Here is a 16,389-nt window from a genome sequence, read left to right on the forward strand (position 1 = left end):
GGCTGAATACAGGTGTCGGACTGACGTAGTGGCTGGGTGAAGGATTGGGACTGACGTAGGGGCTGGATAAAAGTGTCGGATTGACGTAGTGGCTGGGTAAAGGTGTCGGACTGACGTAGTGGCTGGATACAGGTGACGGACTGACGTAGTGGCTGGATACAGGGGTCGGGCTGACGTAGTGGCTGGGTAAAGGGTTGGGACTGACGTAGTGGCTGGGTAAAGGTGTCAGACTGACGTAGTGGCTGGGTAAAGGTGTCAGACTGACGTAGTGGCTGGATACAGGTGTCGGACTGACGTAGTGGCTGGATAAAGGATTGGGACTGACGTAGGGGCTGGATAAATGTGTCGGATTGACGTAGTGGCTGGATAAAGGTGTCAGACTGACGTAGTGGCGGGATAAAGGGGTCGGACTGATGGTAGGGGCTGGGTAAAGGTGTCGGACTAACATAGTGGCTGGATAAAGGTGTCGGACTGACATAGCGCCTGGGTAAAGGGGTCGGGCTGACGTAGTGACTGGATAAAGGAGTCGGACTGACGTAGTTGCTGGGTAAAGGGGTCGGACTGACGGAGTGGCTGGGAACAGGGGTCGGACTGACGTAGTGACTGGATAAAGGTGTCCGACTGACGTAGTGGCTGGGTGAAGGATTGGGACTGACGTAGGGGCTGGATAAATGTGGCGGATTGACGTAGTGGCTGGGTAAAGGATTGGGACTGACGTAGTGGCTGGATAAAGGTGTCGGACTGACGTAGTGACTGGATAAAGGTGTCGGACTGACGTAGTTGCTGGATAAAGGTGTCGGACTAACATAGTGACTGGATAAAGGTGTCAGACTGATGTAGTGGCAGAATAAAGGTGTGGGACTGACATAGTGGCTGGATAAAGGTGTCAGACTGACGTAGTGGCTGGATAAAGGTGACGGCCTGACGTAGTGGCTGGATAAAGGTGTCGGATTGACGTAGTGGCTGGATAAAGGTGTCAGACTGACGTAGTGGCTGGATAAAGGTGACGGCCTGACGTAGTGGCTGGATAAAGGTGTCGGACTGACGTAGCGGCTGGATAAAGGTGTCAGACTGACGTAGTGGCTGGATACAGGTGTCGGACTGACGTAGTGGCTGGATAAGGTGTCAGACTGACGTAGTGGCTGGATAAAGGTGTCGGATTGACGTAGTGGCTGGGTAAAGGTGTCGGACTGACGTAGTGGCTGGATAAAGGTGTCGGACTGACGTAGTGGCTGGATAAAGGATTGGGACTGACGTAGTGGCTGGATAAAGGTGTCGGATTGACGTAGTGGCTGGATAAAGGTGTCGGACTGACGTAGTGGCTGGATAAAGGTGTCAGACTGACGTAGTGGCTGGATACAGGTGTCGGACTGACGTAGTGGCTGGATACAGGTGTCGGACTGACGTAGTGGCTGGATAAAGGTGTCTTAGGGAAGTGGCTGGATAAAGGTGTCTGAGGGAAGTGGCTGGATAAAGTTGTCCGACCGTAGTGGCTGGATAAAGATGGCTGAGGGAAGTGGCTGAATCGATGAGGCTTAATTGCCATTGAATTATAATGTCATATTGTAATACTGAATTTATTGCAAAATGATTTGAAAATTATTTCCTTTTTGCAAGCATGCCAGCATGTGTGTTTGTTGTTAACTTCTCCGCCCAGATCAGCTAGTACAACACTGGCATAGCGTCTTGAGAGTTCTGTCTCCTGTGGATACCGACTGGATACCGACTGGGTACCGACTGGATACCGACTGGATACCGACTGGGTACCGACTGGATACCGACTGGGTACCGACTGGGTACCGACTGGATACCGACTGGGTACCGACTGGATACCGGAATAACTTCTCCTCCCAGCATGAGGAAGTTGGCTTGTCTGTGTTGACATAGCAGATACATGTCTGATAATGAGTGTTCTGTCTGTGAAGTGCTCAGTGTCTGGGTGAAGATTATTAGTTCTCAATAAATTCTTAACCTGATCATTAAAGGAAGATATCATGTAGAGTGATTGTTATTCCAGACACTTTTGTTTTCCATACAAGTTTATTAGAATGATAATATTTTTTTTTCAAATTAAAACATTATTGAATACAGATTTAAAGGGAAAAGGAAATCATATTTAGATGTACACATCGGAATTCACATGTTTTTTAAATTTTGCGATATGGTTTCTGGTGTAAGCTTGGTAAATGAAGCTCCTGTCTTTACAAACTCAATTTGTATTTAAACTGAAAGTGTAAAGAGATTATTCTAACTCACTGGTGTAGTTAATCTAGACTGATCTGTGGAACTAGAGTTGACCTGTATAACCTTGTTATTTTCACAATGATAAATAGTGCAGTGTTTATTGAATTCCTGTGGGAACTGATACCCTGTACCGCTAATTCTAAGATATGGGTTGTCTTTAGATCGATGACAGAAGTTTTGTCCATGTTTGAACACTTCCTCTGATCTTGGGTTTTGTAGGATATAAGTCCCTGAATCTGTGCGATACAGACCTCGGACCATATCCTTGTACTTGTCACACGGAATTAGGGAATCAGGGCCATAATGGGGCACATTTGTCACAGCCGGACCACATCCTTGTGACATGTGAATATAACACTTGATGTGTACATGTCACTGGTCCGCCCCGTTAGATCATATGACAATTTTCTCTGGGCCTGCTGAAGATTAATTGTAATTTGAGATGTCCGAGATAGATAGGTGGATTACTTTCCAGCTGACAGCATACTTACCTGTCCAAGGTGAAAATTGATACACCCATTTGTATAAAAACCAACATCACTTTTCCCATTCTCTCGGATTATTTTTCCACCCAAGTATTTGACAGAGAAAAAAAGAGCATTCACAACATTTCTGTGTTACACCTAATGGTATAACCTATGTAAGTCATTATGTATAAATCTGCAATGGAAAGGCCAAGCACACACAAATTCTGTATAATTTGGCAAAAAGCCGACCTCTGGGTTTGCATGTTAGTAGATAATATCAAGTTTGTGTCTTTTTATGGCAATAAAGAAGCCAAAAGTCTTGGCTTTCTAAATATGATTAAGAAGATCTTCTTTCATGAGATGCCTGATAAAGGTTTGTAAGTCTTTATAAAGGTAGTATATGTGACACCATACATAAGGTAGAGATCAGAGCGCAGCTGGTTTCAGAGGCTGAGGATGGAAGGGAGATAACTCTCACTACAAACTGTATTCAAAAATATGATGCATTCATTCTTTATAGATTTGAATGGAAATCAAACGGTATCTTTCAAATTTTAATCACGTATTTTCTGAGATGTAATTTGTTTTGAAAAAAACACCCAACTCTTATCAAAGATGAATCGGGCTTCAAAAATGTACAGTGTAGTATACCTGAAATTTCAGACAAGTTTTAACTGGTAGGTGATGGTCAGTTTGGATCTGTGTAATATCAGTATAAGGCCTGTTTGTCCAGGTAGATATACAAATGTGGGTCAGTCTGCCCAGCATTGACCACTACAGGATCACAGTAAGGCCACTTGTTAGACGCTGAAGTGGGCAGTTTTAACCAAGTAATAGAAATCTGAGATTTGTTTTCAGAATGTTCAAATATACAAACAATTTTGTTGGACTGAGTCGGGCCTTTGAAGCAGTATTTTGTTTACTACTGCTGATGTAACCTAGAGAGGCACCCCTCCCTCTGGCCTGTATAGCTATACTATATCGGGTAGTTTGTCTCTTAGCCAAGTTTTAGATATAGATAGCAAGATGGCCATAACTTGAGGTATTTGAGAGAAGACGTGAATTTTTATCCTAGAGTTGTGAGATGATTGACCAGTGTGATAGCGTATCCTGTAATTGTACATATGTGATATATAGTAGAAATCTAATACTAAGTTTTAACAGCTCCTTCAAAGTTAAGGGTAATTATCTGGTCACTAGGATCAAATTATGTAACAGAGTTTACTCCTCCTGCTGTAACAGACCTGAACTTAACCCTTAGTGTTTGGTGTGGATGGCTTGTTTGGTTTAAGAGTATTTTTGGCCAACGAAGCTTTTCTTGTGCTGAAAAACACAGTACATGGAGTATATTGGGGCTAAGCTTGTTCGATGGCTACCCCATGTTTGATTTGTTTTGATTTGTCAGCATATTACTAATTTTGAGCCGTAGTGAACAGAACCCCCAGTAGAAATATCCATTTGATAGTCAGTACTGATAGTCAGTACATTCTATGGGTGGAGCTTGAAGTGTTTGAGGAAAGATTTCGGTAATGGAGTTGAAGAGGTACTCCAATGTTCTTGTGTGTTTGTTGTTTGTATAATGAAAATGACCCCTTGACAATGGTGGAGAGTGTAGCCTCACAGAGCAGGTGTATAGTGTGAATGTTGACATATTGTCTCAAGTTACGCCCTACTAGGCCAAACACCTACATCAGATACACAGGTAAATAGATGATTAGGAAGGCTCAGGTGTACATTACAGTCTATTTCTAATGTGGAGATAAATCTGAATGGCTTCATGTACTCAGGGATTTACACCGATCCCTATCGGAAATCACTTAAAATGTGTTAAGATAATAATATACACACATGCTTTAATAAATAAGGAAATACTTATGTAATTCAAATAGTTCTAATGATTTTTGAAATGGTGAAATATTTCAACTAGCATTTGAAAGTTGTTTGGATGAAAGTCAGATTTTAAAGGAATGTATTAAATTGACAATTGACATACTTCTATTGTAAGTGAAATGCCACCATTGAAAAAAAATGCATGATTCTTTGGTATCACTTAATATATATCAAATTGTTCAAATCTATAAACTGACTAATAGGAGACTGGATGGAGAGTCGGGCTATAGCTAGCTGTGTCAGTACTTCTGTGGACTGTATTGTCAAGTAAAAACACTGGATGAAATTCATTTTGTAATTGATGAAATAATCACTTATAGTTTCACTTATTGAGCTAATACATGTAATATTGATTTTGAAATTTTGATTAAAAAGATAAAAACTATCTTTTTTTCCATAAAAATAATGTAAACTTTTTAAGGATACAAAACTAAGGAGGTTGCATTGTACAGTGGGACTTGATGGACAGGTAGGAAAGTTTCCTTTAGACAATCGGGCTGTATACCTTGATTATAGCCGTACGCCACAGAGGTATGATAACATATTCAAATCGTCACTATAGTCATTGGGTCAGGGTTGATGTACTGTAAAATGGTTTATTTTATTTTGACCATTTACACTCCCAAAACAAAAAGATGAAAAACACAGGGCAAAACTTGACCGGAGTGAACATAAAACAAGTACTTGGACTATTAGTGTTGTTGTATCACCTTTAAGAGGTAATATAACAGTGACATGGACTAAGGCGGACTCACACAGACTATACTTACAGTGTTCTGTTTTTTATGACAATGATGTTTTGTAAAAGGCAAACAACTATTTAATCATTATTCGACATTGTTTTCAGCTAGGGAACTGCAATGTGTACAATAAAAGGGCCAGATTCTCACGTCTAAGTTTACAGGGAGTTGTCCGACATATCACACCCCAACAAATGAGCACAGAAAAGTTGAGCCACTGTGTTTAGCCACTCACTCTGACGGTGAAGATCTGAATTTAATATTCTTGTGTAAACAAACAGGAAAAGAATGTTAAAATCACGGACTGAAGTAAAGCTTTGTCGGACATATATCAATATCTTAGATCCCTTCTGAGGAGAGAAAGACCTTGTATAATTGAATTAAATGTTGACTAGTGCATAAAAAAGTTTTAAATCTTTTTAAAATTATAATGTTCTTTCTACACTGTAGATGTACTATTTCATTACCTGTATAGATTTACCTGTTTCACCGAATAGAACCATCTATTCATTGAATCCGGACGATACTACCAGACAGATTAGGCTCCAGCACTGTGAAGACAGTGTCGCTGTGTTACGAACTGCAAATGACTGGGTTCAGGCAATTTCAATTATTGGAAAAGCTTTTTATCAGTTGAAAGTTATTGAACACATTTCCTATGAGTTAGGTACAAATACATTTCCAATTAGTGTATCGGGTGGGATACGAGCGCTGGTGGAAACAGAAGGCTTTTATCACCGTGTTCAGTACTTCACGCGTCAAGATGGCTTTGTACCCTATGTACTGACAAGGCATAATTTTGTCAGCAACGTTTCAATGCCTTAATGCATTTAACATTAAATTTGACATTGAATTTTAATTTGACAATAGTATTTAGATTTAAAAGCGGATACCCCCATCCGTTTTGGTGGCGAAACGTCAAACATGTAAAGAGAAAATGTTTAAGTGTGAATTAGACGGTGTGGATAATAACATGTGGCGTGGAACCTTTAGGCATGTAATGTCTCGTACCACACAAGGAGTCGAATAAAAAAGATACCGATAAATACAGAGAATTTCATTTCGTCATTGCTCAACGTCAGTCAAAATAGGAAAAAATGGGTAAATACCAAGAAAGCACTTGGAGTTTTTAACAAGGGGGTTAAAGAACCTCCGATTTAAATAAGCTGTTTGATTATGTTTATTTAAACTGCTGTAGATAATTTATGGAGTTAAGTGAAAACTTTACTGTTCTCTTTTATTAAAGTCCATCACATGACTGACTTGGTAAAATAATTGGATACTCATAGCGAAGATAACCAACAACCTATAATGGAAACCTTCATACCTCGGAAGGGCAATGACCGCTATAAAGAAGACTTGTGTTGAGAAATTATTTGATTATTGTAAGATTAACATGTATTTTGTTATTTTTTTTAAAATTCAATTTTATTATTGCCTTTTGTTTGCATTATCAATTGTGATCTTGAAATTTTTGGAATTCAGCGTATGTTTTTGTTAAAATGATTCATGGAGACGGAAGGTCACACTATCTCTTGTTTCATTTAATAGGTCAGGAAATATAGGATATACACTATACAACAAGACAATGGACACATTTAAAACTTTTTCTGACCTATGACAGATTGCCGTAGTGATTGTAATTCTAAAGACGAAGGACAGGATAATGTTATCTGATGGCCTTTCTACTAGTAGTATCCATTCATAGCTAACAAGTCGGAAATATTTAAAAAAAAAAAAAAAAATCAAAAAAATCATGGACATCATTTGGGAAATTGAAAAATATGTGACATTTTTCGCTAATGTTTGATGTTATCAATGTAAATTGGCATCAAAACATTTAAAAAGAAAAAAGATGTGATGTTTAGTTGATGTAAGTGGTATAAAAAAAATTCAAATGTAAGTTTGGTAACGTTGTTGAACCAAGAACGATTAAGTGAAACTTGACTGAACTTGTACCGATGGAACTTTAGAGTTATCATCCTTGTGCTGGTACACATAGCTGTGTTTACCGATGGAACTTTAGAGTTATCATCCTTGTGCTGGTACACATAGCTGTGTTTACCGATGGAACTTTAGGGTTATCATCCTTGTGCTGGTACACATAGCTGTGTTTACCGATGGAACTTTAGGGTTATCATCCTTGTGCTGGTACACATAGCTGTGTTTACCGATGGAACTTTAGGGTTATCATCCTTGTGCTGGTACACATAGCTGTGTTTACCGATGGAACTTTAGGGTTATCATCCTTGTGCTGGTACACATAGCTGTGTTTACCGATGGAACTTTAGGGTTATCATCCTTGTGCTGGTACACATAGCTGTGTTTACCGATGGAACTTTAGGGTTATCATCCTTGTGCTGGTACACATAGCTGTGTTTACCGATGGAACTTTAGGGTTATCATCCTTGTGCTGGTACACATAGCTGTGTTTACCGATGGAACTTTAGGGTTATCATCCTTGTGCTGGTACACATAGCTGTGTTTACCGATGGAACTTTAGGGTTATCATCCTTGTGCTGGTACACATAGCTGTGTTTACCGATGGAACTTTAGGGTTATCATCCTTGTGCTGGTACACATAGCTGTGTTTACCGATGGAACTTTAGGGTTATCATCCTTGTGCTGGTACACATAGCTGTGTTTACCGATGGAACTTTAGGGTTATCATCCTTGTGCTGGTACACATAGCTGTGTTTACCGATGGAACTTTAGGGTTATCATCCTTGTGCTGGTACACATAGCTGTGTTTACCGATGGAACTTTAGGGTTATCATCCTTGTGCTGGTACACATAGCTGTGTTTACCGATGGAACTTTAGGGTTATCATCCTTGTGCTGGTACACATAGCTGTGTTTACCGATGGAACTTTAGGGTTATCATCCTTGTGCTGGTACACATAGCTGTGTTTACCGATGGAACTTTAGGGTTATCATCCTTGTGCTGGTACACATAGCTGTGTTTACCGATGGAACTTTAGGGTTATCATCCTTGTGCTGGTACACATAGCTGTGTTTACCGATGGAACTTTAGGGTTATCATCCTTGTGCTGGTACACATAGCTGTGTTTACCGATGGAACTTTAGGGTTATCATCCTTGTGCTGGTACACATAGCTGTGTTTACCGATGGAACTTTAGGGTTATCATCCTTGTGCTGGTACACATAGCTGTGTTTACCGATGGAACTTTAGGGTTATCATCCTTGTGCTGGTACACATAGCTGTGTTTACCGATGGAACTTTAGGGTTATCATCCTTGTGCTGGTACACATAGCTGTGTTTACCGATGGAACTTTAGGGTTATCATCCTTGTGCTGGTACACATAGCTGTGTTTACCGATGGAACTTTAGGGTTATCATCCTTGTGCTGGTACACATAGCTGTGTTTACCGATGGAACTTTAGGGTTATCATCCTTGTGCTGGTACACATAGCTGTGTTTACCGATGGAACTTTAGGGTTATCATCCTTGTGCTGGTACACATAGCTGTGTTTACCGATGGAACTTTAGGGTTATCATCCTTGTGCTGGTACACATAGCTGTGTTTACCGATGGAACTTTAGGGTTATCATCCTTGTGCTGGTACACATAGCTGTGTTTACCGATGGAACTTTAGGGTTATCATCCTTGTGCTGGTACACATAGCTGTGTTTACCGATGGAACTTTAGGGTTATCATCCTTGTGCTGGTACACATAGCTGTGTTTACCGATGGAACTTTAGGGTTATCATCCTTGTGCTGGTACACATAGCTGTGTTTACCGATGGAACTTTAGGGTTATCATCCTTGTGCTGGTACACATAGCTGTGTTTACCGATGGAACTTTAGGGTTATCATCCTTGTGCTGGTACACATAGCTGTGTTTACCGATGGAACTTTAGGGTTATCATCCTTGTGCTGGTACACATAGCTGTGTTTACCGATGGAACTTTAGGGTTATCATCCTTGTGCTGGTACACATAGCTGTGTTTACCGATGGAACTTTAGGGTTATCATCCTTGTGCTGGTACACATAGCTGTGTTTACCGATGGAACTTTAGGGTTATCATCCTTGTGCTGGTACACATAGCTGTGTTTACCGATGGAACTTTAGGGTTATCATCCTTGTGCTGGTACACATAGCTGTGTTTACCGATGGAACTTTAGGGTTATCATCCTTGTGCTGGTACACATAGCTGTGTTTACCGATGGAACTTTAGGGTTATCATCCTTGTGCTGGTACACATAGCTGTGTTTACCGATGGAACTTTAGGGTTATCATCCTTGTGCTGGTACACATAGCTGTGTTTACCGATGGAACTTTAGGGTTATCATCCTTGTGCTGGTACACATAGCTGTGTTTACCGATGGAACTTTAGGGTTATCATCCTTGTGCTGGTACACATAGCTGTGTTTACCGATGGAACTTTAGGGTTATCATCCTTGTGCTGGTACACATAGCTGTGTTTACCGATGGAACTTTAGGGTTATCATCCTTGTGCTGGTACACATAGCTGTGTTTACCGATGGAACTTTAGGGTTATCATCCTTGTGCTGGTACACATAGCTGTGTTTACCGATGGAACTTTAGGGTTATCATCCTTGTGCTGGTACACATAGCTGTGTTTACCGATGGAACTTTAGGGTTATCATCCTTGTGCTGGTACACATAGCTGTGTTTACCGATGGAACTTTAGGGTTATCATCCTTGTGCTGGTACACATAGCTGTGTTTACCGATGGAACTTTAGGGTTATCATCCTTGTGCTGGTACACATAGCTGTGTTTACCGATGGAACTTTAGGGTTATCATCCTTGTGCTGGTACACATAGCTGTGTTTACCGATGGAACTTTAGGGTTATCATCCTTATGCTGGTACACATAGCTGTGTTTACCGATGGAACTTTAGGGTTATCATCCTTGTGCTGGTACACATAGCTGTGTTTACCGATGGAACTTTAGGGTTATCATCCTTATGCTGGTACACATAGCTGTGTTTACCGATGGAACTTTAGGGTTATCATCCTTGTGCTGGTACACATAGCTGTGTTTACCGATGGAACTTTAGGGTTATCATCCTTATGCTGGTACACATAGCTGTGTTTACCGATGTAACTTTAGGGTTATCATCCTTATGCTGGTACACGTAGCTGTGTTATGATATATACAAGTTACACGCTAATAGTTATTGGTTTGACAAAGACAATTGTGTTTTTTGATAAATGTGTATGTCTGAAGTAGACTTATATTATACATACATGTTGTTGGCTGTGATCATTCAGTACAAATATCGTAGAATCACACAGTGCATTCAAGGTAATCAGCGTAAACTTCGATAGAAATTTTATAGATTTAAAATCTCATACCTGATGAAAATGTCTTTAATTCAAAAATCACATGTAGTAAACAAGCATAGTTGAAAGCACAGCTTAAATATTTAAAATAAACATATTGACAAGTACGAACATTATGAGGATATCGGTGTGTGTAGGCATGTACTGACAACCTTTTTTTGTCGTCCTCGTAATGAAAACACAATAGTTTTATGGAGTACATAATTTGTCTTTTTACTTATTGCTATGACTATATTTTAATCCAAGTCTTTTGAGAAGTGAAGTGTGACAGGGCGGCCATTGTTGAGTACATTAACATCCCTACTCTGTGATCATAGCCCATGTCTCCACACATTTTAAACTTCCTACAAAATCTCTATTTAATTACACTCGTAAGCACATCTACACCGTATTTCTATTGATGTTTCGTATTTTATTGGGTAGGGGTCGTAGTTTAATTCAAAAGTGTTATATGCAGCAGTCCAGCCTAAGTCACCGAGATCAACTTCACCTTGGAAATAATTTATTGATATGTTCATTTCCTGTGTTTGCAGCATGCTGTCTTTATCTATGTCATCTTTATTGACATGTTGAAGTACTGAGTGTCTATAAGTAATCAAACATTGTATAGCTAACTTAATTGGATCTGTCTTTGAGGTGAATTGAAACATTTTGTAACTTTGCATTTTGTTATTATTCACCATGAGAAAATTAATAGGTTTTTAAAAGTAACTTACTATATATACCCTTGCTGAACTTTAAATAAAAAATATAAGATGAATCTGGCTGCATGCCCAGAAGTAGCTAGCTTGCACTTCTTTCCTAATTTATCGCATGATTCTTGTAATTCTGTATCTGAACAAAACTATCAAGACCAGCAATTTTTCTTTCAAATCGACTGTTTATACACAAATCACCTATAAATGTGATGAAATACGCAAACATTGATGCATAAGAATATAAATTGATCGCTAATCTGCTGACCAAACAGACAAATCGGTGTTGTTATGGTCAGTATGGTTTCTGGCGACTGAGGTGGCTGCTGTACTGAACGTTGCTGGTTGGACATTGCTTGTGACAAGGGAAGAGTTAAACCGTTAGAGACTGGTACTAATGACATATAAATCAGCTGTCTCCATGATTTTTATGAGGAAACAGGAAAAGGATTTTTTCCGATGGACAGCCACTCTCGTGTGAGAAGCTTGACTCACAATCTCTGATAGGGCTTCACTTCCTCATCAAATCCCTGACTAATCGGCCATACACCACTGAACACTGCAGCGCTGATGTGTCCGAGTGACCCAGCCGGGAGTGTGGCCATTATAGCAGATCTAATCAATATGGTCAGCCTTAGCATGGCCTGAGCAGGTCCAATAACCTCCATCCCCCACCAATAATGATCAAATTATGGTTTAATAAAAGTCCATTATTTAGTCGACTAGCCAGCCCTGTTCCTAGACATATCAGTGTTAACTATGACACAGGGATTTACTTGGCTATTTTGTTCCTGTGAACCTCCGATTTATTTGCAAATCCATTCCATCCTGGAGTGGTGCTGCTCAGCTGCTGAAGCTGGAGTTACCTCCCTTCGTATAGGCAGCTGCAGATCTGGAATGATGAAAAGCATTGTGATAATAGGGCAGTGATGCTAGGATATGCCATTACCTCATCAATAAACGTCTACTTTGAATCATCAACATTTGAATCTTAGGTGTTACAGAAGTTAATACAGAAGACATGGGAACTAATGTATCTCTGATAAGTAAACTGTTATGAAATTTGTATCAGTTTGTTTATCAATGGACACTTGATAGTCACTCAACAAACAGTTACCCCACAAAGTCTTAGTGTTAATGAGCAGAAGTGGTGGTTATTAATTAATTGGTCAGACGAGAAGTTTACACTGTTCTCCACTCGGAAGGCCTGATAAGGCCAGGGACTGCCTATCTGTATATTAAACATTAGCTCCCGAGTGTCAGGTCTTCAGATAGTGGATTAGTCAGTCTGTGGGAGGAACACCAGAACCTGGCCCTCCCCTATCAATTCCTGACTACCGAGGTGCTGACAGAAGTCTTCTCCCTCTACTGTTGTTTATTGTTGGGAGACTAGTTATCTGAGATCCCTTTTGGGAATTCCTTCTACATCCCATCTGACCTGACCAATACAGGAGGGAATTAAGTCTTTCACCAGCTTCCTGAAGGGTCCTTTCTCTTGGCCATCAGGGATTTCCTCTGTCAGTTTCACACAAACGTTTGAGAGTTGTCCAGTCTGTGTCAGCTTTATGCTTGCACTTTAATTTTTGACTGAAGTGTTTGTTTTCAAGACTGGAAGTTTATTTGAAAGTTATAAAAGTGTATTGCTTAACGAGCTTACCTGTGACTTTTGGCATCAGGTGTTGTTTTAGATATATTTTATTGTGAGAGAATGAACATCTGCTGATAAATATAAGTACATGATGGCCGCAATATACATGGAACCTTGGGTGACCCCGGGTCATTCTATGGTCAGTTTTGGGAGGACAACACCTGGAAATGTGAGAGAAGATTACACTTCACAGGTAAATATTGTACCAACACAGTCTTAGTTAGGTGTTAGTTGTGTTTCTCTATAATTACATAATCTTAGTGTTACTTATAAATATTTCTTCATTAGTAGTAATAGGAGGCCATACCAATATCTTTATAGATGTGGAGAAATTTCTTCATATTTGCATGTGTAATAAACTTGTTGGTTTAATGCTGAGTTACTATGCAATATGTGTAGTTATTGCAAGTTGTATTTTTCCACAGAATACTTGAAAACCATTACTGACAGATTTTTTTCTCCTGCAACATTTTACTTGACATTAAAAATAAAAACACTGCTACAAAGTTTTACAAAATTTTCTGGAACCATTTTTGGAGTTGAGACTGCATAGATATACTAGCAGATTTTTTTTAATTCAGCTAAGTTCAACTAGGGTGGTCGTTGATAAAAAATCCTTCAAATTATACAGATATCGAAAAATAATTACGTTCATTTATTGAAAAGCCTGTAAATATATTTGCCATAAACATTTCACGAATAAGAAAATGTGTATATTTTTCATTATAGATAATGTTAAACATGAAAGCGTGAATGAGCTTGTTATCACTAAGGTTAATGAAGGAAGTGATGTATAGGACAGAGTAGTGCCTGTGTGACCCTATCTACCCAGGTTAATGAAGGCCGGGGTACCTCGTATAAAATGTACACTGTGAAACTGATCACATGTAGGAGATGATTTCACTGTCGGAGTTTTCCCTGTGATGGTTAAATTATCAGTGTTTCCCTATGTCGTTACCTACTCACTGTTTGATCCCAGAATTATCTGTCCAAACAGGAATTACAATTTTTCTCAATGTGATTCCAAAAGTCTCTTATCGGGACAAGACTTCCTGCCTCACTGGTCCTGTGGTCTTAAAAACAAAGTCGGTCTATAATTACTTATTTTAAACACCATTTGAAACAGCATATGATTTAAGGTGGTGGTTTCAAGTGTAAAAGGTTACAAATTTGACCTTTATTGATGTTAAAATGTGGAAAAGATAGGTCCCCAACTGGTCAGACCAGCCTCGCTGTGTAGAAACATGCTGATGTAGGAATGGCTAGGTGTTGTTATCGGTGGAGCCAGCTGAGCCCCCTCACCGAAAGTGACCACTCGCTCTGGGAGGTAGCTAGCCAGACAGTTTCAGATACACGCGTTGACTGATACAGCATTGGTCATTCTGGACCATATACATCCCAGCCATGGAAAGCTCCAAGAACCTCAGTTCTATAGTTTATTTCACCAAGAGGCTAAGGTGAGTAATACCAACCTCGGGGACTATCTTGTTTCTTAATAGTACGGCAGAATATCCGAGACTATCTGATTTCTGTGAATAGAGCCAGTGTTCAGTAACACAGAGCTGGGGAGTTGACATACAAACAACACAGAGAATGTATTTATACCGTTTACCTTGGAATCTATCTGATTGAAACGTGACTAGGCTGGGTTTCATAGGTTGGAGGGAAATTGTCACGTTAGCGTACAAAGCGATTTACTATCAATGACAGTGATGATTTCCTCTTCCTTCGGTATCATCTTGGACATGAATAAGTTCAGAAATATTTGTTATACATTTGATGGGCGAAGGTCAGGGATTAAATGATTCCTAATTGAAATTGGATTACATATGATTTAAAAAAATGAAAGAAAACCCAATGCGATTATAAAAAAGTAAATTGGTTTTTGTGTTTGTATGGTTCATTAAAGGAGCATTTCCAGTCAATAGCTGTGAGACATATATAGGGTGATTAAAGCTCAATATCTGTGTCATCTGTTTATAACAACAAGGGGAATTAACTCTGTCATCTGTTTATAACAACAAGGGGTATACACTCTGTCATCTGTTTATAACAACAAGGGGTATAAACCCTGTCATCTGTTTATAACAACAAGGGCAATATACTCTGTCATCTGTTTATAACAACAAGGGGAATCAACTCTGTCATCTGTTTATAACAACAAGGGGCATATACTCTGTCATCTGTTTATAACAACAAGGGGAATATACTCTGACATCTGTTTATAACAACAAGGGGAATAAACTCTGTCATCTGTTTATAACAACACGGGGAATAAACTTTGTCATCTGTTTATAACAACAAGGGGAGTAAACTCTGTCATCTGTTTATAACAACAAGGGGAATCAACTCTGTCATCTGTTTATAACAACAAGGGCAATATACTCTGTCATCTGTTTATAACAACAAGGGGAATAAACCCTGTCATCTGTTTATAACAACAAGGGGAATCAACTCTGTCATCTGTTTATAACAACAAGGGGAATATACTCTGTCATCTGTTTATAACAACAAGGGGTATAAACTCTGTCATCTGGTTATAACAACAAGGGGAGTAAACTCTGACATCTGTTTATAACAAAAGGGGGAGTAAACTCTGTCATCTGGTTATAACAACAAGGGGAACAAACCCTGTCATCTGTTGATAACAAAAAGGGGAGTAAACTCTGTCATCTGGTTATAACAACAAGGGGAGAAAACTCTGTCATCTGTTTATAACACAAAGGGGAGTAAACTTTGTCATCTGTTTATAACAACAAAGGGGATAAACTTTGTCATCTGTTTATAACAACAAAGGGGATAAACTCTTGTCATCTGTTTATAACAAAAGGGGGAGTAAACTCTGTCATCTGTTTATAACAACAAGGGGAGTAAACTCTGTCATCTGTTTATAACAACAAGGAGAATAAACCCTGTCATCTGTTTATAACAAAAAGGGGAGTAAACTCTGTCATCTGTTTATAACAACAAGGAGAATAATCCCTGTCATCTGTTTATAACAAAAAGGGGAGTAACCTCTGTCATCTGTTTATAACAACAAGGGGAATAATCTGATTATAACAACAAGGGGAATTAACTCTGTCATCTGTTTATAACAACAAGGGGCATAATCTGATTATAACAACAAGGGGAATTAACTCTGTCATCTGTTTATAACAACAAGGGGAGTAAACTCTGTCATCTGTTTATAACAACAAGGGGAATAAACTATGTCATCTGTTTATAACAACAAGGGGAATAAACTCTGTAATCTGTTTATAAAAAAAAAGGGAATACACTTCATCTGTTTATAACAACAAAGGGCATGAACTCTGTCATCTGTTTATAACAACAAAAGGAATAATCTGATTATAACAACAAGGGGAATAAACT

The 16,389-nt window shown here is 39.2% G+C and overlaps 1 protein-coding gene across 3 annotated transcripts in view; it reads left to right on the forward strand.

The window, feature by feature from the left end:
• LOC110443089 (E3 ubiquitin-protein ligase PDZRN3-like) overlaps nt 1-16,389 on the forward strand; it is a 192,046-nt gene that overhangs the window by 36,716 nt on the left and 138,941 nt on the right. The window contains exon 1 of one of the 3 annotated variants that reach the window (XM_021487079.1): nt 13,031-13,210. The exons of the other annotated variants lie outside the window; for them this stretch is intronic. Coding sequence (XP_021342754.1) covers nt 13,106-13,210 — 105 coding nt within the window. The 5' untranslated portion in view covers nt 13,031-13,105. Of the gene's footprint in view, nt 1-13,030; nt 13,211-16,389 lie in introns of those variants that run through there. 3 annotated transcript variants of the gene reach the window in all.

Source organism: Mizuhopecten yessoensis, unplaced genomic scaffold, assembly GCF_002113885.1.
Source record: "Mizuhopecten yessoensis strain PY_sf001 unplaced genomic scaffold, ASM211388v2 scaffold716325, whole genome shotgun sequence".
NCBI classification, from domain to species: Eukaryota; Metazoa; Mollusca; class Bivalvia; order Pectinida; family Pectinidae; genus Mizuhopecten; species Mizuhopecten yessoensis.